General features: G+C 36.7%; 3 protein-coding genes across 7 annotated transcripts; all 3 read left to right on the plus strand.

Moving 5' to 3' along the window:
* On the plus strand, window positions 1,785-8,410 carry LOC18788523 (serine/threonine-protein kinase tricorner). Its single transcript, XM_007225686.2, has 14 exons — window positions 1,785-2,364; window positions 3,299-3,680; window positions 3,872-4,046; window positions 4,697-4,780; window positions 4,864-5,105; window positions 5,215-5,434; window positions 5,857-5,936; window positions 6,017-6,101; window positions 6,383-6,514; window positions 6,611-6,724; window positions 6,837-6,884; window positions 7,502-7,586; window positions 7,671-7,727; window positions 7,968-8,410. Exons 2-14 carry the CDS (start codon window positions 3,460-3,462, stop codon window positions 8,069-8,071), a joined length of 1,647 nt encoding a protein of 548 aa, XP_007225748.1. The 5' UTR covers window positions 1,785-2,364; window positions 3,299-3,459; the 3' UTR covers window positions 8,072-8,410.
* Window positions 8,500-11,630, plus strand: LOC18792121 (putative pentatricopeptide repeat-containing protein At3g23330). The gene has a single exon (XM_020569624.1). The coding sequence runs from the start codon at window positions 8,993-8,995 to the stop codon at window positions 11,429-11,431; it is 2,439 nt and encodes an 812-aa protein (XP_020425213.1). The 5' UTR covers window positions 8,500-8,992; the 3' UTR covers window positions 11,432-11,630.
* LOC18791410 (casein kinase 1-like protein 10) lies at window positions 13,856-21,818 on the plus strand. 5 transcript variants are annotated; one of them, XM_020565860.1, is made up of 15 exons: window positions 13,856-14,849; window positions 14,988-15,028; window positions 15,522-15,689; window positions 15,827-15,896; window positions 16,001-16,149; window positions 16,219-16,314; window positions 17,623-17,693; window positions 18,982-19,043; window positions 19,150-19,213; window positions 19,318-19,402; window positions 20,054-20,180; window positions 20,321-20,394; window positions 20,507-20,570; window positions 20,900-21,033; window positions 21,162-21,818. In XM_020565860.1, the coding sequence occupies exons 3-15, from the start codon at window positions 15,591-15,593 to the stop codon at window positions 21,438-21,440; spliced, it is 1,374 nt and encodes a 457-aa protein (XP_020421449.1). In that variant the 5' UTR covers window positions 13,856-14,849; window positions 14,988-15,028; window positions 15,522-15,590; the 3' UTR covers window positions 21,441-21,818. The 5 variants fall into 5 exon arrangements, with proteins under 5 accessions (XP_020421449.1, XP_020421431.1, XP_020421439.1 ...); XM_020565842.1 differs by lacking the exon at window positions 15,522-15,689 and having other exon boundaries at window positions 13,860-14,849; XM_020565850.1 differs by lacking the exon at window positions 15,522-15,689 and having other exon boundaries at window positions 13,861-14,849; window positions 20,903-21,033.

Here is a 26,157-nt window from a genome sequence, read left to right on the forward strand (position 1 = left end):
GTTGTGTTATCAGTTCAGTTTTGTTAGCTTATCAACAGGGTGGTTTCTCTCGAGTGGTGGTTGAGTCTGATTCCCAAATGGCCATATAGATGGTAAATAGGGAACGGGCGGTGGATGTGGAGGTGGAGAGCAAGGACAGAACTACACTATGGCTAGAGTGGGCTCTAACCTAGTGCAAAGTTTGGGAAAAAATATATTTAATACTAATTTTTAGGCATTATACCTCATTTTACAAAAATTAGCCCAATCCATCTAAGCAAAATTAGCATGTCCTATCCAAACATATCTCCAGTTAGCTTCAAGTTTTCTTCTATGAGAAAATAAATGGAATTTTATTTAAATCCTTACCCATATAAGAAATAATAGTCCACCTTTATAAAAATTTCTGGTTCATGCCTTGGTGGAGAGTATCTTTTTCGACATCCAGGTTGCAAAATGAGAATTCCAAGAAGTATTGTTTGGTTTTTCCCCTTGCAGTTGTAACAAAGCTGCTCACGAGGTAGCTTCTTTTGCATGTAGGGAAGGTGATAGTTTTTATTGAGACTTTATCCCTCCAGCATGGTTGTTTAACACCTTGGTTAGCGATGCTAATGTAAGCAGTTGGCGTCAATAAAAGTTTCCCTTTTCTTGGAAAAAAAAATCTCATACTCTTCCACACCGTAATAAGGTCCAAACATCCGCATAAGAGAAAATCTATATATATAATTATTGTATGATAAATCATATTATAGTGTCTACCACAAATGAATTTGGTTAAGTCTTTGAACAATCAATATGTCTTTTAGTTGAAATGATACAAACCAACCAATGTCTTTTGGCCATTATGCTCTCTATTATACTTCATGTTGCTAACATACCAAAATATGTCATAAATTATGTACTCTCTCTTCTCCCCAACAATCACACAATTTTCTTATAGAATTTTGCTATTTGTAGATTTCAAACTTTGTTGTATCATGAAAGTGATTTGCCAAGAATTCGTTAACAAACTCAATTGAGTGGGCATTAAGCGCTGCAACTCCCACTACCACTGCCACTTCCAACCTCCTCTGAAATTAGGACAAAGGAAATGATTCAAATCATACCTCAAAATCGTTTTCCATGTCAATCTCTACAAATTAGAAATACCATACAAGATGACAAATTTGAATTGGAGAGTTGGTCCATTGACTTAAACAACTCTATATGTTTTATGGATCTGGCTTCTCTCCTAATATATATATATATATATTTAGAATAAACGATAGTTATTATTGATGAACAAACAAAAGTACAAAGCAATTATGGTGCTAAATATGAATAAATATTCTCTAGTGACCAAATACAATAATATGTTGAATTGATCTAGAGAGAATCACGCACGACCCAAAAAACCACTAAAATCTCCGATTCAGCAACCATAAGCACATATACTCATACATGCAATACAAATCCGCCTCACAAAGGCAGAAACGGTAAATTCGTATTGAAATTTGAAAGTTAAAAAAAAAAATTCCTAAATAGAAAACAAACCACAACAAACTCTAAAGAGTTCTTGAAAATTATTAGATTAAAACAAACTAAGAAGTAGAATCACTGCTCCACATCCTCCTGACGCAACCCGACATCTTCTCCCTTTGCAGCTCCAAACTATGTAGAATGCTAACAACTGGAGCTAAATCCTTGTGCGTGTGGGCCAAAAGACGGCGACTATATCATGATGACGACAACGTTTCATGTCAACTGCTTCCACATCACAAAACCTAATCTTTTACTTTATTAAAGCTCATATTTGGTCTATAATTAAGTTGTGAATTTATTCAATTATTCCTTTTCGGACCGCCCCAAGCTGGGAGATATTTGATTGATACAATTAAGCTTTGATTCGACAAGAAGATCTGTCTTACCCATTTTTACAGGTAAAGGTAAAACTTGAACTTAACTATTTCCACATTAATCTCCACCAAAAATTGTAATACTACCATAAATATTTTAGATAGAAAAATAAATTTAGAAACAGAAAAATGCACACAGACACAGAGTCAGACAATCCCTGAAAAAAGAAATAATAAAAAACTGATATAAATTAATAGATAGAGAGAGTGATAGAGCTAACGAAAAGAGTCAAAGGAAGTTGCAACTTTTGAAAAAGGGCAGAAAAAAAAAAAGAAAAAAGAAAAAAGAAAGAAAAGGCAAAAGAGAGAGGGAATGAATGAATGGGGGAGGCATCAGAATCATAACTCATGACATGAACACACCAAGTGCTCCTCTCTCTCCTCCACTTCCCCACTTTCTTCTTCAACACCCAACAAACTCTCTCTCTCTAGGGTTTTACTTTCACCACATCTCGTGTTGTACCATTGCCTCTGCTGCACTTTTCCTACGGTTCGTACGCTACACACACACACTCTCTCTCTCTCTCTCTCTGTGTTTTTCTCTCTCCTGAATCCAACTCTGTAGAACCCAAGTTCCTGATTTGCTTTTGCTTCTTTGCGTTATCTAAATTTGGGATTTTTGTATGACTCTATCACTGTCGCTCATTGTCTAATCTGGTCTGATTTACTTTGTTGTTCCTTTAATTTTATTTTGTTGGTTGATTGAATTTATGGGCTTGGTTGGTGAGAAATTTAGGAGTGGAAAGTGGTTTACTTGTAGCGTATGTCATTGGGTACTTTGGTGTTGAATTTATTGGATCATAAAGTAGGATTTTTTTTCCTGTTCTGGTTGGCCTTGGAGGTTTTGGAAATGGTGAGTTGAGTTTTGGGTTTGCTTGTCTGTTGATTGCTGTGACAATGTGAAATTAGTAACTTTGGGATGGTGGATTTGCTGTTTTTGAAAAGTGTTCTTTGTTTGTGTGTGCTTTTTTAGCTGATTTAAGGGATTGTTTTGTTGTGGTTACAACTGGAAAAAAAATTTAAGTGGATGAAATTTGTGCTTGGTAGGCAGATTCGATAGCTGTTTTTCCAGAACATTGTGCTGAAGCCACTTGTAGGAACTGTTAAGTAGTTATTGAATACCACATCCGAGGCATACTAATTACTAAGGGATCTTGGGTATATAACCAGGCCCTATGAACCCGAATGTTAAACTTCTGCTTAGTTATTTTGGACAAGTATCTGTGTTGTTCCAGTATTTCTCATTTTCTTGATCAGACATGTTCGTGATTTTGTGTCATCTTCTGAATGAGAACGTTACTTGGCATTGGAAACCAACTGGTGTGCGTGTTTGGTTATAATTGGTTAAAGTAGGTATACTTATTGAGGATGCGATTTCAATTATACTTGGTAAGTGACTGATGTTTGGTTTTTTGTCAATGCAGGAAACCTGCATTCCTCAATGCGGTAAACAATGATACATGGATATAGAGATGTTTCTTTGAGACTCTTATTTGATGAATTTTGTTCTCTTTAGTAGCTGGGAGATAAAATGCATACTTAAAAAGACTGGGTTACGTGGGTTGACATTAGTTGAGTGAACGAAATGGAGTTTGCAAGGTCTTGGTTAAAAAAATTCAAGTCCAAGGAGAAGGTGAAGTCCTCAAAGAACAAGGATACTACAGGCAATGGGAAAGAGGGGTCAAAAACACCAACGACGGAAGAAGTGCCTTCAAATGTAACCAAGCAGAAGGTTGCAGCTGCAAAGCAATATATAGAGGATCATTACAAGAAGCAGATGAAAAGTTTGCAAGAGAGGAAGGAGCGGTATGAATTTAATAATTCTCTTTATAGTGGTTGTGTTAGACAGAGAAAACTGTCTGACACAACTTGGTAAACTACTTATTGTTTCTCTTTATAGTGGTGGTGCATGAAAACCATGAAAGCAAGTTGCCTGAGTGTTGAGTTTTCTCCATTTTCGTGACTCGGAGTAATGGTAGATCATACTTTTAATACAGACGCAATGTACTAGAAAAGAAGTTGGCTGATGCTGATGTCTCTGAGGAAGAGCAAAGCAACTTGCTGAAGTACTTGGAAAAGAAGGAAACAGAATATATGCGTATTCAGAGGCATAAAATGGGTGCTGATGATTTTGAGCCACTAACGATGATAGGAAAGGGTGCATTTGGGGAGGTATATCTTTTCTTTTAATAATGTTGTACTGTATCATTTTGTCCTGTTGTATCCATGTACCACGGCATAATTTTTATGTGATTATATTGTATGTGATCATTTCAATAGTGTTTGTAGTCCATAATGGTCATGGCTGCAAATTAAGTTCTATATATATACATGCATTTTTCCTATCTCCTCCCAGAAAAACCAGAAGAAGAAAAACCTTCTCCCCCTTCTATCCTTTTTCATTTTAAATATAATAGAGGGTATTCTGGGAGAGATGGGCAGGAGAAATTTTTTTTTTATAACTCTGTTGGCATTATGGTTATGGTTTGGGAGTTTTGGCATCTGTGCGTGGGTTAGGTCGCATGTCACATCAGCTCTGTTTAGCAGACCACGTTACCAGGCCGGGAGTTAGTTTTCATGTTGTATATTAACTGCAGTTAGCATCCATCTATGAAAGATTATGAAAATATGGCTTTTTGCATGTACAAGCTTAGATTGCATGGAGTTGCAACTTAGTGATTCGTCTGACTGATTTTGGCATATATAACTCATCTTGAGAAATAAAAATGGCCTTTGTTAATACATTTTGTCTTACAACATTGTAATCAACATATTGGATTTTATTTTTTTCTTTTGTGACCTATTTTGTTTCTCTCGTGCAGGTTAGAGTCTGTAGGGAGAAAGCAACTGGCCATGTATATGCAATGAAGAAGCTTAAGAAATCAGAGATGCTTCGTAGAGGCCAGGTATACATTTTCCCAAACTTTTTCTTCAATCTAATATATTTTTTCTTTGGTGGGCTTAGTGCAATAGATATCTTTCTGTTTAGGTTGAACATGTGAAAGCTGAGAGGAATCTACTTGCAGAGGTTGACAGTAATTGTATCGTCAAGCTCTATTGTTCCTTCCAGGATGAAGAGTACTTGTATCTCATTATGGAATATCTTCCCGGTGGAGATATGATGACTTTATTGATGCGCAAGGATACATTGACAGAAGATGAGGCCAGGTTTTATGTTGGGGAAACGGTCCTAGCTATTGAGTCCATTCATAAACATAATTACATTCATAGGTAAATTGATCATAATATTATTATCTCATGGTACATATTTATATGCCTTCTTATCTTATTTTTATGTCCTATCATGAGGAATGTTCCTTTCCATGTTAATATGTTACAGGGATATTAAGCCTGACAACTTGCTGCTCGATAGAAATGGTCACATGAAATTATCGGATTTTGGATTATGTAAACCATTAGATTGCAGTAATCTCCAAGAAAAGGATTTCTCCATGGGAAAAAATCTTAGTGGGGCTCTTCAAAGTGATGGACGCCCTGCAGCACCAAAACGTACACAACAGGAGCAATTGCAGCATTGGCAGAGAAACAGGAGGATGCTTGTAAGTTCTAGTACCATGTTACTGATATGGCTATCATTACTATAGTACTGACAATGTTAATACAAATCCAGCATCCTCTTGTTTAAGTCCTTAAAGTGGAGGATTTGTATCCTACGCAATTACTGTAAATGTTATACTCAACAGACTCCATTGAGAATTTATCATTAAAAAAAACAAGAAGATTTGGGATCTACTACATGAGTCCTTATCTCGAGTAACCATATGGTTCCAAATTCCAGGCTACTTCCTATGCATCTCCATGTACCCCATTTCACTCTGATCTATCTCAAATAGCATTTCCTCATTTTTATGTCAATATAAAAAGATATGCGTGGAAATGTCATATACCTAGAGATATCTCCAGTCCATCCTTTTGGACGTCAATGTGTTTTGGAGTTTTCAAACTGTTATTCATGTTGCAGGCTTATTCTACTGTTGGAACCCCAGATTATATTGCCCCAGAAGTTTTGCTGAAGAAAGGATATGGAATGGAATGTGATTGGTCAGTGTATAAGACTGGTTTTTTTTTTTTTTTTCAAATTTGCCTTTACATGCAGCTGAGATATTGTTAATACTTTCCAGGTGGTCGCTTGGGGCTATTATGTATGAAATGCTTGTGGGGTATCCACCCTTTTATTCAGATGAGCCCATGTCAACTTGTAGGAAGGTAATTTTCAAGGGCACTGGTGTTTACTTTTCATTTTATATGCCAACGTATACCAAGCTATGGCTTTAGGATATATGTGCGGTAAACATGACACTGGTGGGATGCAGTTTTGTACTTATGAATATATCATATATGGAGCTTGCTTTCTGGTGATTGGAGGAATCACACTTTTGGTTATGTCTTAATTGTTTCATTTTCTTACTCTTTATTCACCCATTCTCATTATTTTTGTCCATATTGTCGTTTATGGTTGAACAGTACCTCTTTTCTCATTTATCCAGATAGTTAATTGGAGAACTCATTTGAAATTTCCTGAAGAAGCCAAACTCTCTCCGGAAGCAAAGGATCTCATTAGTAAACTCTTATGTAATGTTGATCAGAGGCTTGGAACTAAAGGGGCAGATGAAATAAAGGTGTTGTGTGGTGTGTCCTATTCTAGATTCTCAAATTTACTGTTAGAATTGGACTGGTAACTGGTGAAATTAACTAGTTGGCCTTGTTATTTTCAGGCTCACTCCTGGTTTAAAGGCATTGAATGGGACAAATTGTATCAAATGAAGGCTGCATTTATCCCCGAGGTCAATGATGAATTGGATACCCAGAACTTTGAGAAGTTTGAAGAGGTAGGTTTTAGTTTCGTATATGTATGTGTATGTACACACAGCATGATTAGCCATTCTTGGGCATGTTTTTGCTAACCCTTTCTGTCCCTTTATCCTTATTTGCTGGTGGTAGGGTGACAACCAGATTGAAAGTTCAACAAGATCTGGTCCATGGAGAAAGGTTGGTGCATATCGTTTCAGTCATATGCATTTTGATTCTGGAGCTCTGCTCTCATAATATTTATATCATTGTATCACATAATGCTTCTGTTGCTTGAGCATTTCGTTAGCTAATCCTGCTTTGTTTCACCTCTCCTTGGACTCTTTCCTGTTTATGAATTTCCTTTCAAACATTGATGCTGCTTGGTTAGAAGAAATTGCTTTACCAAAACTGCAACTTCTTCAACCTCTTTCAAGAAAGTTATTTATAAAAAAAATTTGAATGTTTTCTTTGGAATGAATAATAATTTCCTTTTTTGACTAAACAAAATATATTAGTTCCTTTCTACGCGTGGTGGGCACTTGATTGCAAGACCCTGAGGACATTTATCATAATATAGAAGCAATGGGGTTCATGAGTTTTCCATCGAGTAATATGGTGTCTTTAGTATATGGGTTTGGTCAGTGTGCCCATAATATATAGTGTCATATTTTTAGGAGAATGAGTACTTTTGCATGATAACGAGCTATAGGATTAACATAGGATCTATGTACTTTTTCTGAGTTGTAAATCATGTGTATCATTTTTATAATAAACAATGGTCACTGCTAATATTTTGGTTGCTGTGTCAAATGTAGATGCTGTCTTCTAAAGATGTCAACTTTGTGGGTTACACATACAAGAACTTCGAAATCGTAAATGATAATCAATTGCCTGGGATTGGTATTACCTTCCATCCTTTTATATAGCGTATCTATGTACTCGTTTGAATCGACTTTTCTTAATTGTATGCATTAATTTTTGCAGCTGAATTGAAGAAGAAGAGCACAAAACCTAAGCGGCCTTCCATCAAGTCCCTTTTCGGTAAGATATTCTAATAAGTTGTTTTCCTCGCTCATATGAAATAGTATCCCTTCATGTGCTGCAAAGAGTGAAATGATATATTGTGAATTCTGAAACTGAATGGTTCATTTATTTAATATGTTTGCTTTTGGTAACCGAAGTGTTTGCTTTTTCTTATTGTTCTGGAACATGTGCTAGAATCCTTTAATTATCTTTGGCATAGTCTCCAAAACATAAGGACATTATTTGTTTTGTCGACAGATGATGAGTCTGCTATGGTTGCCAATCAACCTGCTCAAGGAAGCTTTATGAAGCTCCTCCCTCCCCAACTAGAAGCCCCTGAGAAACAGAGTGAATCCCAATGATGTGCACTAGTTTCTCGCATAACTTCCAGTGGCTGTAGAGTTCCAACCAAAGAGAATGTTTTTTCGGTGATTAATTTATCGTTAGATCGGGGCAAAGGCCTCAGAAACCAATGGTTTGGCATATTAGTTAGTTCTTGGGTCTGGGTCTGGTCTGCTATGTTGCTTTTTTGTCACATATTTTCTGCAAAGTATATATTCTTTGAAAATCGTTGTGTATTCTTTATTTTTACTCCCTTTGTCAAGATGCAATGTACAATTGCCACATATTTGTTCATGTATTTAACTTGTGTTGATGATTATCATACCAATGCTATATAATGAAAAGAGTAAATTGGATCATTAGTCTCTTACCTCTTACCCGACTAAATCAGTCCCTTGTAGAGGACAGCAAAACAAGAATGTCATCTAAGGGTTTGGAGTGTACAGAACTCAATATTTAATTCTTACTTTATTGTTATTATTTTTTCTTTTTGTCTTTTTTTCTGTTGGTCTCTGTATTATATTGTTCATTCATTTCATTCCCCAGCTTTTTACTAGGCTTAAAAAATGGTACTTTGAAGAAACAAAATTTGTTTTCTTTAAGGGAAAAGAAGGTTAATCTAACATGAAAAAGACAATGAAAAACGTTCCTTGCTTCAAGTTCATATCCCCCTTACCCTTAGATTATTTAAGACTAGTTTTTGACTCTCTCGTGAAAACATGAAAGAGACCATGAAAACTTAATTGAGTCAAGAAAGAATCAGAGAAAACCCCAATAAGCAAAGGATGGTACGTCGTAGTAGCAAACACTTCTTCAAAATCGTTCATGGAAGACACAGCAACCGAAGTATAAATCTAATCTCGGGGAAAAGATCAAAGAACCCAAAACAACAATGCTTATAGCCAGACAAAAAACCAATCACCAAGAACCCTCCAAAACCCATGAGCTCCATCCAAACACTGCTCAAAACCCTCTTCAAGAATCCCAGCACCATTAAATCCCAGTCCCAGGCCAAACAGCTCCATGCCCAAATCCTCAAAACCAAAGGCCCTTCACCTCCTGACCTGTCCTTTGTGCTCTCTGTTTACTCAAACTTGAACCTCTTACATGACTCCCTCACTCTCTTCAACACCTTCCATTCTCCTCCCACCACTCTTGCATGGAAGTCCATTATTAGATGCTACACTTCCCATGGCCTCTGCCGCCATTCCTTGGCTTCCTTTGTAGAAATGAAGGCTTTTGGCATATACCCAGATCACAATGTGTTCCCTTCTGTGCTTAAATCATGCACATTGATTAAGGACTTGAGGTTTGGTGAGTCAGTTCATGGGTGCATTGTTCGGTTTGGTATGGATTGTGATTTATATACATGTAATGCTCTTATGAATATGTACGCCAAGTTAGAGGCTTTGGCTGAGACTGGTGAGCAGAGGTTTAGTGCGCCCAAGTTGTTTGATGGAATGCCTCAACGAAATCAAGTTAGTAAATTTGGGAGTGATTTAGGTAGTTCTGTGGAATTGAGTGGTAGAACTGTGTCTTTGGAGGTAAAAAGTGAGGGAAGGATGCTACTTTCGGATGGGAATGCAAAGAGAGAAGTGGGTGGTGGTGACACTTTGTATAGTAGTCAATCAAATAAACTGAGTAATAAGTTGCAGGTGCAGGTAATGGGCATTGACAGGAATGTTAATTTGATTTCATCTAGAGAGGCAACTCCTCAAATTGACGCATACCGGGAAGTTGATGATAAATTTAATGGGAACGTTAATAAGGTTTTTATGCATAAGGAAGACCAAAGAGGTACCAAAGTGGACAGCGTGAGAAAGGTCTTTGACTTGATGCCAAAAAGAGATATTGTTTCCTGGAATACAGTGATTGCGGGGAATGCACAGAATGGGATGTGTGAAGAAGCTTTAGCAATGGTCAAAGATATGGGCAATGCCAACTTGAAGCCTGATTCTTTCACTTTGTCTAGCGTCCTTCCAGTTTTTGCAGAATATGTAGATGTTATCAAGGGAAAGGAGATTCATGGGTATGCAATAAGACATGGGTTTGATGCAGATGTATTCGTAGGGAGTAGCTTAATTGACATGTATGCAAACTGCAATCGAATTAAAGATTCACTTCGGGTGTTCAACCTGCTACCTAAGCGTGATGCCATTTCATGGAACTCAATCATTGCAGGTTGCGTGCAGAATAGTATGTTTGATGAAGGACTGATATTCTTTCGGCAGATGTTGATGGGTAAGATTAAGCCTGTGCCGGTATCCTTTTCAAGTACCATTCCAGCTTGTGCTCACTTGACAACACTACATCTAGGGAAGCAGCTCCATGGATATATAATTAGGGGGGGATTTGAGGACAATGTGTTCGTAGCGAGCTCACTGGTGGACATGTATGCCAAATGTGGCAACATTAGGATAGCGAGGTGGATTTTTGATAAAATGGAGCAACATGACATGGTCTCGTGGACAGCCATGATTATGGGATATGCTTTGCACGGTCATGCCCCTGATGCTTTTTCCTCATTTGAGCAGATGGAAGGAGAGGCAGTAAAACCTAACTATGTCTCCTTCATGGCTGTATTGACCGCATGTAGCCATGCTGGATTGGTAGACAAAGCTTGGAAGTATTTTAATAGTATGACTAAAAAATATGATATTGCTCCTGGTATAGAGCACTATGCTGCTGTTGCAGATGTTCTTGGTAGAGCTGGAAGGTTGGAGGAAGCTTATCAGTTTATCTCTAGCATGCATATGGAACCAACAGGAAGTGTATGGTTAACATTGTTGGCTGCTTGTAGAGTTCACAAGAATGTTGAATTGGCTGAGAAGGTTGCTGAGAAAATATTTACAGTTGATCCCGAGAACATGGGAGCTTATGTGCTGTTGTCAAACGTATATTCTGCTGCTAAGAGATGGAAAGATGCAGTGAAAGTGAGAACCTGTATGAGGGATAAGGGCTTGAAAAAGAAGCCAGCCTGCAGCTGGGTTGAAGTTAAAAACAAGGTTCATGCTTTTGTGGCAGAAGATAAATCCCACCCATATTATGATCGAATAATTGAGGCTCTAGATGTCATTTCGGAGCAGATGGAACGAGAAGGGTATGTGCCCAACACAAATGAAGTGCTCCATGATGTTGAGGAGGAGCAAAAGAAGTACTTATTGTACCACCACAGTGAAAGGCTTGCCATAGCATTTGGCATCATCAGCTCTCCTGCTGGGGCAACAATTCGAGTAACGAAGAACATTCGGGTGTGCGTGGACTGCCACGCAGCAATAAAATTTATGTCGAAGATCGTCGGGAGAGAGATGATTGTCAGGGATAATAGCAGGTTTCACCATTTCAAGGATGGAGAGTGTTCCTGTGGAGATTACTGGTGAGATAAACAATGAGATCATGCCAACTTAATTGAAGGCATCTTTTGCCAGACTCATAGTCATTGACACATTTAGGACAAGAGGAGGAATGTTTAGGGAGCAACTCAAATTAGGTAAATTATTTTTTGCAGTCATAATCTGTACAAAAATTTGAGTTTGAAATTCATAAATTTCTATTTATTACATTTACATTTTTACTTGATGAGGGTTGTATGATATGTTCATTATCAATGTTACGAGATTAACATATTTGAAAGGCAATACCGGCCTGACCCATTGGTTGGCCTGGGTTTGACCAAAAACCAAGAGGTTGAGAGTAGTAAAAGTTTTTTCTTTCTATTTTTAGTTCAAGCAATGGTCTAAATTAGGAGAGAGACTTTCATGCACGAGAATAACAAAGTGTTATTTCAAGTCAATTGCGCAATGACATAGGGGATAACTTTTTCACATGTCATTGCATTATTGGTCGGAGATAGCAAAACAGTGCAATCTCAGTTACAAGAAGGTTTTTTGGCTAAACTAGGAGAAGAGGGGGTTTTTCACACACATTACAACATTGTCATTGAAGTTTGAACATGAGATATTACAAGTATTTGTTTATGTTTATATATATATATATATTAATGTGTATTTTTTTTTTTCCCCATTTAGTTTGTATGGGACTGTTGCATTGTCTTTGAAATAAATGTTTTTCATTATGCATATTGAGTAGTTATGGCTTTAGGTAAACCCTACCATCACCCATCGATGCAGAGACCAGAATTCCACTGTCCACAGGCCCCAATCCAAGTTCGGGTCGAATCAGATACCAACTATTTTATATTTGTTCGCACACGCTAATGGAAGCCCTTGACCAAAAAAAAAAAAAAAAAAAAAAAAAAAAAAACACTAATGGAAGCCGCACTTCAATTCCGTGAGTGAGATGCATACTGCATACTCACTGACAGAGCCCCCCTGAAATTTCAATTTCGTATATTATATTTATTTCTTTTTCTATTTCAATTTCAATTTTATTCCTTGCAATGATTTAAGGGACAACCCTTTTAAGCAATAGCACGTTTGTTGCCAAGTTGTCTACTTTTAACATGCTTAGGCAAGCAAGCAAAGGCGAGGCAAGGGTAATACCTACAGCACCAGTTATTATTACTTCTACTATTTCCTACTTTATTTCTTTTGTTATAGTTTAAGACATCTGGGGAGATCTAGGTTGAAGTTGCAGATTTTTGGATTTAATTATGAATCTGAATTATTTTTACTTTACTTTTTATTGTAATCAATTTTTTATGATGATTTGTTTGACCTTAAGCGCTACTTTGCGAGGCCATATAAAACTCATATGCATAATATACATTTTTTATTTTCACCGCATCTAACCATAGTTTGACGTTACCACTTCACATGATTTTTTGAATTATAAAAAAGGCCGAGTCGAACTTAGGATCTCTTCGAATTCATGTTTATAATAACACATTCACTAAAATATAATACGTAATTCACTTTGAGCAATAACACCATGGTTAAAAACTGGTGCCCAAAAAAACTTATGAGACATAATTCATAAGCTAAAAAGAACCAAAAAAGAAAAAGGAAATATCTTTTTTGTCCTCTATTATGATATTATATTTTATAGCAAATAAGAGACCCAGAGAAGTTATACAAATCCAATTTCTTTGACGTGTTGTTTGTTAGTAGTATCCGAAAAGGATTGGTTCTCAAATCTACAGCAAATACATGATGGCAAATGAAGAAAGTTGATTATGAAAATTCAAACTACACGTAATTCTTGATGAGAATGTTTATCAACCCTCCACATTTTGTACATAATTAGAGATGACTGATCTGTATGTCTAATAATTACAGGTTCAACATTTTCACGTAAAGCACTTTCTAACATTAGAAAAGCACTTATTATGATCAAAACAAACTTTGCCAGATACTTAGTCAAGAAGGATTGAAATTGCTTTTGTATATTATACTATACAGCATTGACAAGAATCCTCACAAAAAACATCAACTTGACAATACGTATGATGATGACAACTCATTTATGAGAAAAACTTATACGTAACAAGTGTATGTTTTAACAACAGGTTGTTATGCAAGAGAAAATGTACAAACGTATTTTCATTAATTTTAACTAGTAAGAAAGTACTTAATCTTACATCAACATGATAATATGGATGATCATAATTCATTTACGAAAAAAATTTATCTATATACTTTGACAGCATCAAATATTAATCACGTGTTCATTTATTGCGAGAAAAATGACCTACACGCATTACACATGGATGGTTTTCTCGATATAAGAAAATAGTGAACCCAACCATACTTGTGGAAAGTAAACATTTGTGAGTTGTGTCTTCTTGTTCAAGTGGAATTGAAGCTACGAAGGAGTAGTTGGACAATGGACGCACAGCCTTCTCATCAATCATCATTTTTTTTAATGTTATTAAAAAAATAGAAATAAAAACAAAACAAAAAACAAAATATAAAATATAAAAAATAAAAAAAAAGTAAAAGAATTAAAGTTAATTATAAGTTATGTAGCAATTAAAAAACCTAATCATATCGTGTCATATATCCAGCGTTTCCTTACATCAATCATCCACTCTCATCTATCTTCCCTTGTTTTCTCTTCCCCTCTTCCCCTCTCCCCTCTCTATCATCCCAATATTCCTTTTCTCAGACCGTCCAAATTTTCCCCAGAAAATCAAAACTTTCCCAGAAAACCCAAAACCCCTTATCCTCAACCCAGATCCAAAGATCCCCTCCAATCCTAACATCACTTTCTTTCTTACCAAAATTCATATTTGTTCCTTTTTTGGCCGTGAATATCTCAAGCGGTAGATTCCTTTTCGACTTCAAAGTCCCATCCATTCTTTTCCCACGCTGAATTTTTTTTTCCATTTTACATGAAAATAATTACGCAGCGAAGAAACCCTTTCTCCACATTCTTGCCCTCATCTCCTTTCCCGAGAAAAATGCCTTTTTGATGACCCCAAAATTTTGTTCTGGCTCCACTGTTTAGTGGGTTTCCTTTAGATTTTCAAATCTTGTATCAGTTTGGTGTGTACTATACTATAGGTTTAAGCATTCTTTTTGCAAGCTTGATATGTAGAATAAGAATTTCTGGACATTCCATCCATGCTGAAATTTGGTGGATCTGAGATTGCATAGAAACAATTAACTCAGCAGTGGATTAGGAGTTTGACTCGGATTGTTGATGAGCTATTTGAGCAGTGGGAAACGATTGGGATCATAGTTTAGAGTGGATTGGGTTCTAATTTAAGGAGGTGAAGTGGGGTTTTGGGCTTATTGTGTATTTGATTGGGAATTCAGATCATGGAGCATGTTATTGGTGGAAAGTTCAAGCTAGGACGTAAGATCGGTAGCGGATCCTTTGGAGAACTTTACTTGGGTATGCAATTTATGTGACCATTTTCTTGTTTGGTGCAAAAGTTTTGTTATTTTAGTGGCATTGCTTGCTTTTTTCATTTTTTTAACTGCTGGCTTTGGTTTTGATGTTTGACGATAATGTTGGTTTGGTTTGTCTCAGGCATTAATGTACAAACTGGAGAGGAGGTGGCTGTCAAGCTGGTATGTCTGGGACCTTCATTAATCTTAGTTTTAAACGAAAAGTTGTTGGGAAATTTTGTTATTTAAATGGATGGTATTGAGCTCTTATATGTTGAAAACTACAATCGGTATTATTATGTTTCATAATGTAATTGGTTGAATTTGTCTTGGATTTGAGGTTGTGAATACCAAAAGCCATTGATTATACAAGAAAGTGGATATGACACTTGTAGCTCCATCTAGAATTGGTTGTTTCTATTAAGAATTTGAATACAGTTAGCATTCATATAGTTGCATTAGCATTTTGCTTACCCACCTTTACTTATGAGTAAATATGCATGTAAGAGCAGAACAGATTCAATACGTGCTGTTTTGAATTCAAGAAATTATAATAACTTCTATTTGTAAATACCCTCTATAGTGGCTTGAGTATTTTTGTTGTGAGTGGTTTGTGATAGCGTTGCACAATTTGTGATTGTAATTTAGTATGTGATTGAGTATTACAACACTGAAGGTTATCCATGCTGGTGGAAGTAGTTGACAGATATTCAAGACAGTGGAGAAATGGGAGGAGCTAGTGGAGATGCTTTTTATGAGTGTGCATAGAATTTTGTTTGGTTTAAGTTTACCGAAGGTTAAGAAACAAATTGGGCCCCCCTTTGTGATTGGCTTGAAATTGAAGGTTTAGATGCTCTATGGTTATCTTGTACCCTTTATTATTATTATCCACGTGTTTAGATGGTTCTCTTTAGTAGTTAAAATCCACCTGGCACAAGACAGAGTACTTCAATCTAAACATTTTTGTTTTTGCTCTCTCAGGAATCCGTGAAGACGAAACACCCTCAGCTTCATTATGAGTCAAAGTTGTACATGCTTCTTCAAGGAGGAAGTGGGTTACTCTATAGTGTTTTTTTTTCCTTTTCTTTTCTTTTATAATATGAATATTTATTTTCAAAAGCCAAACTAAACTTATGTATTTTGCAATGCATTTAGCGGGTGTACCCCATCTTAAATGGTTTGGAGTTGAAGGTGAATACAATGTCATGGTTATTGACCTTCTTGGGCCAAGCCTAGAAGACCTGTTCAACTATTGCAATCGGAAGTTCTCTTTGAAGACAGTTTTGATGCTTGCAGATCAATTAGTAAGTTATCAAATTACTTATGTCATTAATTTGGGTGCCATGCTTATGCTCCCTTGTTATTTTCTGTAGATAAACAGAGTTGAGTACATGCATTCACGGGGATTTCTTCACCGTGATATAAAGCCTGACAACTTTTTAATGGGTCTGGGACGCAAAGCTAATCAGGTACTTTTAGTCTCTAGGGTGATTCTTTTTCTAAGGGTCATCACTGTTTTTCATGCATGCATTGGAATTTTTTCGCATGAATACAGATGCATTGTGAATCCTTCATTTCTACTTAAGATTCTTTGTGGTCACTTCCATCTGGATTCTTGGATGTTTGGGACTGAATGTCATGAGAAATAATCTTAATACCTATAAACCCTAAAATAAACCATGCAAGAGTATGTGTCATGGTTATTGTTGCAGGCATGATGATTATTGTATAGATGTATCAATTTGCAAGTTCTTCTACTTTCACTCTCCCTTTTAACTTTTTGTACCACAAAATAGTATTATGTAAACTCTCAAGCTCAACCCTTTAAATTATATTCTTCACTTCCCACGGATATTTATGAATTGTTTAAGTTGTCTTTTGTTGAGTTCATTAAGACTTGATGCAACTCTTGTAGAAGGTGCAATAATTTAAGAGACATGTTTATATATTTTTAAGCTCTAGGTTATCATATTGCAGTTAATTTGATGAAATGAAAGAGTCAATTAAGTAAAAACGTATCTGACGATCAATAGTTGATTTTTATTACTTGATGTCTATGCACCGTGACAAATATATTATTTAGGCATCATAAATTACACTACAAACTCCTGTTTCCACAAGGTCGCAGCTGATTTACAGGGATCTGTTCCATTTTTAGGACAAAAATGTCCTTGGTGCATTATGGTAAATTGATAGAAAGCTTGAAGCTCACTTGAGTAGTGGAGGAAAACATAATTCACACCAGTTCCTTCTAAAAACAATATAAATAGATATGCTTGGAAGGATAGACAGTGTATATTTAAAATGTTGAAAACAATCAAGTTAGAACAATTACCTCCCATTTATCGTACTTTGATGGAGAACTGCCTTTTGTCTGCTTTAATCTCTACTGCTTCTTTCTTAAAACACTGTCATACATCTGACATGTCCTGGCAGTATCTTTGATGAGGCTTATCTTTTCCCTACACCACTCTGGATTGTTGTGGGGATACAATTACTGACCCATATCACAGCTATAATGTATTTATACATTGTCTGCACTTTCTATAAAATGTGTTGTTTTTAGTATTGCTATATCACATTTATATGTTTCTTTTTCCCTTTTCATGATGGCTCAAACTTAGGAAGTGAAACACTCTAATCTTACTATTGCTTTCATGTAGCTTAATCATCTTGCCAAGATCAAATGAAACTGAGTGCAGTACTAAATTAACTATTCACTATGGCCTCCCAACAGGCATTGAACATTTCTTTGCTCTATTTTGTTTCTGCCGCAGGTATATATCATTGATTATGGCCTTGCAAAAAAGTATAGAGATCTTCAAACGCACAAGCACATACCATACAGGTATCAAATATAATGAATTATTTTGTAGTATTTTAGTTTCTCGTGGCTTCCCTTGTTTCTACTGTATCTTGCCCCCTTGATGTGCAACACCATGTTGTAGTTTTGGTGGCTGAGGCATAGCCCAATTGGTAGCCACACATCTTATCTAAAAAGGAGGGCCTACATTCATATTCCCCCTCGTTTATTTTAACTGGTAAAAAGCTATGTTTGAACTGTTGAGGCTTTCTTATATTAAAGGTTATTGGTTACACTTGCATCCAGTGTTTAAAATGATGAGCAACTCATTTTGGGTTTCAACTGAACCAACAAAGGGACCCTTTCCTGACATCTCAGAGATATGACCTGAGATGCTGGTAAGTTAGAGATCGGTGCAAATCTGAGGCAAAACTCCTCATTTCCTTGATAGACTCCCAAAAACCTACCGAATGTCGGTAATATCGATCAAAATTTATGGGTATTTTGTTCTTTAAAATAGGGTAACTGGGAACCAAAACAAGAATTGGGCTGAAACTGAAGATTGGGGTAGTAACAACTTGGAAACCGAGACAAACATAACAATAATTCTGAAACAAGCTTTACCTTCATTTATTTTTTATTTTTTATTATTTATTTTTATGTTCTTTTTAAGCCAGAGCGAAAATGAGAGTAAATCAGGTGGCGAGATAGCAAGACTTGAGAAAATTGTAAACTGAGAGTGTTCTCTCTCTCTCTGCTCTTGTTGGTTTGGACCACTTGGGTATATTAGAAATATCCATAAAAACTATGAGAGGTTCTGAATTTTGTAGTTGTCATGAATTATTAACAATTCCCTTGTTATTGATAATTATGTTATTTGAACCAAAACAAATTGTCAATGACTGACAATTATTGAACTTTGGTTCAATTCTACATCTTCTTATGTCCTTATATTCAGGGACTACATCTATCATTTAACTGAGCATCATAACTAATTAAATGACTTGAGTAGGAGCTTGAACGTTGGACCAAAAATACAGATTAAAAAGGTTGTTATGGTAGGTTATTAGCTCACGTGTATTACTGAACACAAAAATGGCATTACAATTATATTACAAGTTTTAATTTCTTAAATTTTCAACAATAGGCATCTTAATGTTCATATGTTTTACAATGCTGCTATACTTGCTGTGTTTTTATGCATCTGATGATCAAACTGTTGGGGAGAGAATTTTATGTAACCTCCTATGACTATCAAAACCTGTTCTTTTGCTTTTCTTTTTGTTTTGTTATTTTTAATGATCCAAAGTTTTCGTTGTGGCATTTCTGACAGGGAAAACAAGAATCTGACAGGAACAGCTCGCTATGCAAGTGTTAACACTCACCTTGGTGTTGGTTGGTCAACTTAAACTTATTGGAGTTGATGTTTTAGGATGAGTTTGTTTCCTGGTATTACCAATCATTTACATATATTTAATTGTGATACTAATTTTATTTGCAGAGCAAAGCAGAAGAGATGATCTTGAATCTCTTGGTTATGTGCTTATGTATTTTCTGAGGGGGAGGTTGTATTTTTGTCTGAAATGCCTAAATTACCAGTATCTTTTGTTTATTTACTTCTTCGAGTTCATTCACATGTTTAACATGGTTGTATTATTATCTGTTTCAGCCTTCCCTGGCAGGGCTTGAAAGCAGGTACTAAAAAGCAGAAATATGACAAGATCAGTGAAAAGAAGATGCTTACTCCAATTGAGGTATCATGGCTTGCTCTCTGTGTGGTGTATACCAAGACACTATATTCTCTAATGACTTCTTATACCATGTTTGGTACGAAGGAAGGAGTACAGTAATAATAGATAGGGAAGGATAGTAAATGGAGAGGATAGCTCATCGTTTGCTCTCTGTGTAGTGTATACGATTACAATGAATTCTCTAGTGACATTTCATACCATGTTAGGTACGAAGGAAGGAGAATAAGAATAATAGATAGGGAAGGATAGAAGGATAGTAAATGGAGAGGATGGCGGGGAGTGCATTTTACCCTCATGTTTGGTATACTGGCATTTTATGTAGAAGGGATGGATCTTTTCATTTTTCCCCCAAACCTGAAAGCAGACCAACCAAAAAAACCTTAATGAGGGTAAAACAGTACAACTGCAAGTTTACAGCTTGTAGCAGTCAATGCCTTTCTATATTCCAACTTGGGGGAAGCATTAAAATAGTTGGCTGCATTTTACTTTCACCTTTCCTCTACCTGATGAGAGACCACTTATCTTTTCTTTCCCTTTTCATTCCACTCGTTTCTTTCTTTTGCACAATCCTATTTCATGCCTCATTCTGTGATCTTGTTTGATTTTTTAACGGTTTACTGAATGTATATGAATTACTGATATTTTACTCTACAGGTTCTCTGCAAATCATATCCATCAGAATTCACGTCATACTTCCATTACTGCCGATCATTACGCTTTGAAGATAAACCAGATTATTCATACCTGAAGAGGCTTTTCCGGGACCTTTTTATTCGAGAAGGTTAGCTTGTAGGCTCTTTAAGCCCAAATTTTAATGTATATGTCATGAATGCATTATTCTTTAACCTTCATGATGAATCTAATTGGCAGCTCTTAAAAAATGTTGAAACCTAATTGGTCTACTGATTGTAATTGGTGCAGGATATCAATTTGACTATGTATTTGATTGGACTATATTGAAGTATCCGCAAATTGGCTCCAGTTCTAGATCACGAGTCAGTACTTAATTTGTTGGGGATTTTCTATGTAAAGAAGAAAAAATAAATCTTCAGTTTTCTGTGTGTTTGGGCAATGATTCTTTCTTTATCTGAATGTGTTTTCTTCTAGCAGCCAAGTGCAAAACCAGCTTTAAACCCTGGACCATCTGCAGAAAGAACAGAAAGGCCTTCAGGTTTGTTATTTTCTCAAGCAAGGGTTGAATGCATCGGTTTTTAAACATTTATATACTGATATAGATTTTTACAATTTCTTTAATATGGGGTCATGGATCTGGATTCTCAAGTACGGCTTTTGCTTTTGATTTCTATTTTCATTTTTCAAGTGCTGGGTCTATCTGTTTATTTGTGTTCCCCTAAGTATTCACTTAGCAGTGGGTCTTTTGGACTTTGTTTAATTCAATGGATATTTTTAACATTTCATTTTAGTTCTTGTTTGGTATGGAGAAGGCGAATAAGGCTTTACTACCGTTTTAGTGTTTAAGATATATTTTTATGTTTTTAGCAGTGGCACAAGATTTTCGAGATAGATTCTCAGGTGCAGTTGAGGCATTTTCTAGAAGGAATAGTTCTGGTCATGGTTATGGTGATCACTCGAGACATAGACTGACTGATGATGCTCCGTCGTCCAAAGATGTGGTGAGTGTTTCCAACATTCTCATGCCTATTGTTTGTAAGCTGGTTTATGTCTTGTATTATGTCTTTAAATGATTTAAATGCTTATTATTTCCTTAATGGAGCCTAATGCAGTTGCATGTTTCCTGCAGCAACCTGATTCAGAAAGGGCTCGTAGTTCATCTAGAAATGGCAGTACCTCAAAGAGGCCTGTCATATCAAACAGCCGGCCAAGCTCCTCTGGTGAGCCTAGCGAAAATAGGTCAAGCCGTCTAGTCTCAAGTAGTGGTCGCTTGTCCACCGCCCAAAGGATTCAACCTGGGTATGATTCCAAAACATCTTTCACCCGAACTGCAGCCGCAAGAGGCGGCCGTGATGATACGCTTCGGAGCTTTGAACTCCTTTCAATTGGCACGGGAAAGAGGAAATGAAGCCTGATCCATCTGATAAAATGCTTGTGTCAAGATTCCTTTTGTAGTATCTATCAAAGATGTCAGCACTATAATGGTTTTACAAGAGTTACTCTGTATATGTGTATCCATTGTTGGGTTCATTCACAGTTGAAAAGCTCAATGAAGTTTCACCTTAGAACTATCCCTGTTTCACCATCTTCATGGATTCTTGCCATTCTGATGCATCGGAGACTCACCCAAGAAAGAGATTTAACCATCTCACTTCAGGGAGTTGTCTATATATTTGAGATACTGGTAGCTGTAATAAGTACGTCTTTCATGATTTTTCTTCACCAGAAGATAATAACTTTGCTTAAAATACGTGCCTTGAGCTGCTTCATGTGCATTATTTTATAATCTATGTTTGTTTGTCTGTTCCCCCTTCCCCATTGTTTATTATCCAAATGGAAAACCGGGTGCAATTTTTGAAACATGGCTTTTAGTCCACTTGGCATGGAATTGGAAAAGTTTGCTTATGTATCTTTCTTGCTATATTTGGTTTAGCAGTCATTCATGTTAAATTTCCCTTGTGCTTAGCAGTTAGTCGTAAGTAAATGAGAAAAAGTCACGCACCAGAATGTAGATAATTGAGTACCTAAATAATGGATGCTCTATGCTAGTTTAGTTCAATGGTACCTAAATTTATCCACTAGTTATATTTTAGGCCAAAGGACACTTTCGATCCCTGTGGTTCATCATTTTTATTACTAAGGTTCTTATGATTTCAATTTGATTATTTCTGCCCATGTGATTTTCAATTCAAACAATTTAAGGACAATCTCCGATTTATGTTAAATTACAATAACTGCCATTACTTAAGAGCAACGCCAGCGCAAGACCCAACCCGGGGGAAAGGCCCCCTAGGCGAGCTCAACCGCGCTCCAGCGCGAGAGAATCAGCCCGGGCAGCTGTTGGGTCCCACGAGCCCGGGCCGGCCCAAGGGCAAGTTTAGCCTGGGCTTCAGCCCGAGTTTTGTGACGTCAGCGCACGGTAAACCAAATTTTTTCTACCGTTGGCGCGTGAATTACACGCGCCAACGGTAAAAAAAATTTGATTTCCGTGCACTAACGTCAGCGATGACGTCAACCCTGACAACATCCAACGGGCAAGTGCCACGTGTCGCGACAGGGACTCTCCAATGGTTTTTTTTTTCAGAAATCCGACGGTCCTCGTTTTTTTGGCTTAAAAAATTACAAAAAAATTCGAAAAAATTCTGAAATTTTTTATAAAAAATACCAAAAAATTCTGTATTTTTTCCCTATAAATACCTAACCATTTTATTTACTTTCCACACAAAATCTTCATACAATTCTTCTCCATCCCCAATATTTTTTACTCTCCACTCACATTATTCACTTTCCTCACCAATTCTCCATACAAACTCTTCTCTTTCCAATATTTTTTACTCTCCACTCACATTTTTCTACTACTTTCCATTTGTATAAAAAAGAAAAAATAAATAAATGGCATCTTCTGTCGAAACCGGAGGCTCGTGGTCAACTCAGGAAGATATTGCGTTGTGTCAGTCTTGGGTGAACGTTAGTCATGACCCTATCACGGGCAATGAGATGAAGTTCCATCATATGTGGAGCAAAATTCATGGAGAATTTTGTCAAAGATCGGGTTCCATTCGGACCGAAATGGTGTTGTCTAGTAGATGGAAACTTCTGAATAAAGAGTTAGGAAAATGGAGAAATGCCTTGACAAAAGCAAGGGAGAACATTCGAAGCGGTCAAAATCTATTCGATGAGGTAAAATATTTATAATTGCCATTTTCATCAATTTAATGTAACTTTTTTTGTGTGCATATTCTATTTCTTTTTCTTGCATAATCTTTTTTTTTTCTTTTTGCATTTCCAATTTGTCTATATTTTCTTGCATAATCAATTTTATTCTTGCATTTCAAAATAGTTTATATTTTCTTGCATAATAATTTTTTTTTTCTTGCAATTCTAATTATTTATTTTTAATAGATCATACAAGCACAAATGTGGTTCGGTGCCATGGGGCAAGGCAAAAAAAGTTTCGTGCATTTCCAATGTTGGGAAGTTGTGAAGGATTGTTCGAGATTCAAAATTATTCCCACCGGTCCGCTGGTTGTGTTGAATGAGACGCCGCTCCACGATTCACCATCAACCGATTCGCCATTGGACTCCCCAATGGAAACGGAGTCACCACTCCCACGTTCGCCGAGACCTATTGGGAGAAAGGCAGCAAAGGCCAAGAGAGGGGGCACTTCCAGCAATGAATGTGTACAATTATTGGAGCAAATAGCTAAGAACACCTCACTAAGTATTGAGAGAGACTTGAAAAGAGATGAAGTAGACAAGGCACGAGAGGAAACATTTGCAATTCAACAGCATCATGCACAAGAAAAAGACATGGATGATAGAGAGATGAAAATTATGACCATGGATACGAGCCATATGTCTCCTGAAACAAAGGCCTATTGGAAGCATAGACGAAGGGATGTGATGAGAAGAAAACTTTTCCATGACGACGGACCTAGTAATACGGATTGGTTAAATGATGAAAACCATTAGGTTGTATTGAAACACCTTTGCCATATGTTGTATTGTTGTATTGTTGTATTATCCTTTAATTTGTTGTATTGTTTCCTTTTCATTAAATAAAAAAAGCATGAAATAATATGACTATTTATTAAAAATATTTGAGCATCAAAACAAAGATTAATTAAAACCAAACCATAATTTATTGCAAACAACACACAAAACAACCTATACATAAAAGCATAATAATAATAAATAAAATCATAATTCCAAAAAACACCATACACAAAATAAAGCATAATTAAAAACAAAGCATAATTCCAAACAAAGCACTAATCTTGATTTCATCCATTGTGATTGCCTTTCATCTCCCACAAGTGCTCGATCAAGTCAACTTGACGTCTCTCGTGAACATATGAAGATTGTATTTCTTCATAACGATCAATCATGGGGTTGTTGAATCGACCATCTTGAACTAACGGTTCGGGCTCCATTGGTAGTCCATTTGGTCCCATCGGCCTTTCATATATTCTTGTCAACACCGTGTTCATGGGATCGGGTTCAAACACCTCTGGAGCATCGTAGTCATACTCATCCTCCACAATTATGTTGTGGTGGATGATGCAAGTCATCATAATACTCCGCAGCACCTCCTCGTCTAGCATCCGAGCAGCACCCCTGATAATTGCCCAACGAGCTTGCCAGATACCGAAACACCTTTCCACGTCTTTCCTGTAACTTCTTGAAAGGAAGCAAAGCTTGTTTCCTTCTCGGATTGGGGATTCGGAATTATTTTCACGAATGTCGTCCACCTAGGATAAATTCCGTCGGCAAGGTAGTACGCACCAGAGTATACGGTATTGTTGATTTGGTACGTGACCTGGGGGGAATGACCTCGCAATACCTCGTCGAACACCGGGGATTGACCAAGGACATTGAGGTCATTCTAAGATCCGGCAACCCCGAAGAAGGCATGCCAAACCCAACAGTCGAATGAAGCTACGGCCTCCAAAATTATACTTTTTTGGCCCTTTCGATTCCCGTACTCTCCTTGCCAAGCAGTAGGACAATTCTTCCACTGTCAGTGCATGCAATCAATGCTTCCAATCATGCCTGGGAAACCTCTAGCCTCTGCTTTTTGTAGCAGCCTTTGCAGGTCCCTCGGCGTGGGTTTGCGAAGGTACTCCCTCGTGTACAAATTTTTCACTGCATCACAGAGTCTCACCAAGCACTCTAGGATAGTTGATTTTCCCATCCTTGCAATCTCATCCACCTGCTCTGCAGATGCCCCATGAGCAAGCATCCGCAAAGCAGCTGTAAGTTTTTGCTTCGGGATAAGATCCAAAACTCCAACAGCATCATGCTTTTGAATGAAGTATGTGTCGTAATTACAAATATCATGCATGATTTTTTGAAACAAATGTGGCTGCATTCTATATATCTCTCGAAACTTATGAGCAGGATATAACGAATTTGGGATAAAGTAATCCTCCAAGAGATTCTTACCCCGAGACTCTCTACGTCTGTCCACATATGGGGCACGAGAACGACGGTGTTGCCTTGATTGATTAAGCATACACACCGCTGCAAGCATTTGTTCCTCTTCTTCATCGGCGTCCCGATCTTCTTCAGCACGTCTACGCCGGATTTCTTCCATTTCTTTCTGTTGCCTCTCTAACACCCTCCTCAAGTTTGACATTGAGAGTAGAATGTGTTTTGTAAAATCTGATAAATGAAGGAATAGATAAGAGATGGTGTGAGAGGTATGAATTGATGGTGTAGTTTTATAGAGGGATTCAGAAGATAGAGATGACACGTGGCACAATTTTAGAGGATGAAAATCTTATCTGAAATCTGAGATTATAATTTTAAAAAAATATCTGAAAATCTTATCTGACAGAGATAACACGTGACATAATTTTAGAGGGTGAAAATCTTATCTGAAATATGAGGGCACAATTTTTTTTAAATATCTGAAAATCTTATCTGTCATGAGACACGTGACACAATTTTAGAGGGTGAAAATGTTATCTGAAATTTGAGATTATAATTTTTTTTAATGAATATCCGAAAATTTTATCTGGAATAAGACACGTGGCAATCGAGATTCTCATCCAAAAATCTTTTCTGAAAAATAATGAACATGTGACAACCAAAAATATTATCCGAAAATTTAATTACAAAAG

This window comes from Prunus persica, chromosome G1 (genome assembly GCF_000346465.2).
Source record: "Prunus persica cultivar Lovell chromosome G1, Prunus_persica_NCBIv2, whole genome shotgun sequence".
Classification (NCBI taxonomy): domain Eukaryota; kingdom Viridiplantae; phylum Streptophyta; class Magnoliopsida; order Rosales; family Rosaceae; genus Prunus; species Prunus persica.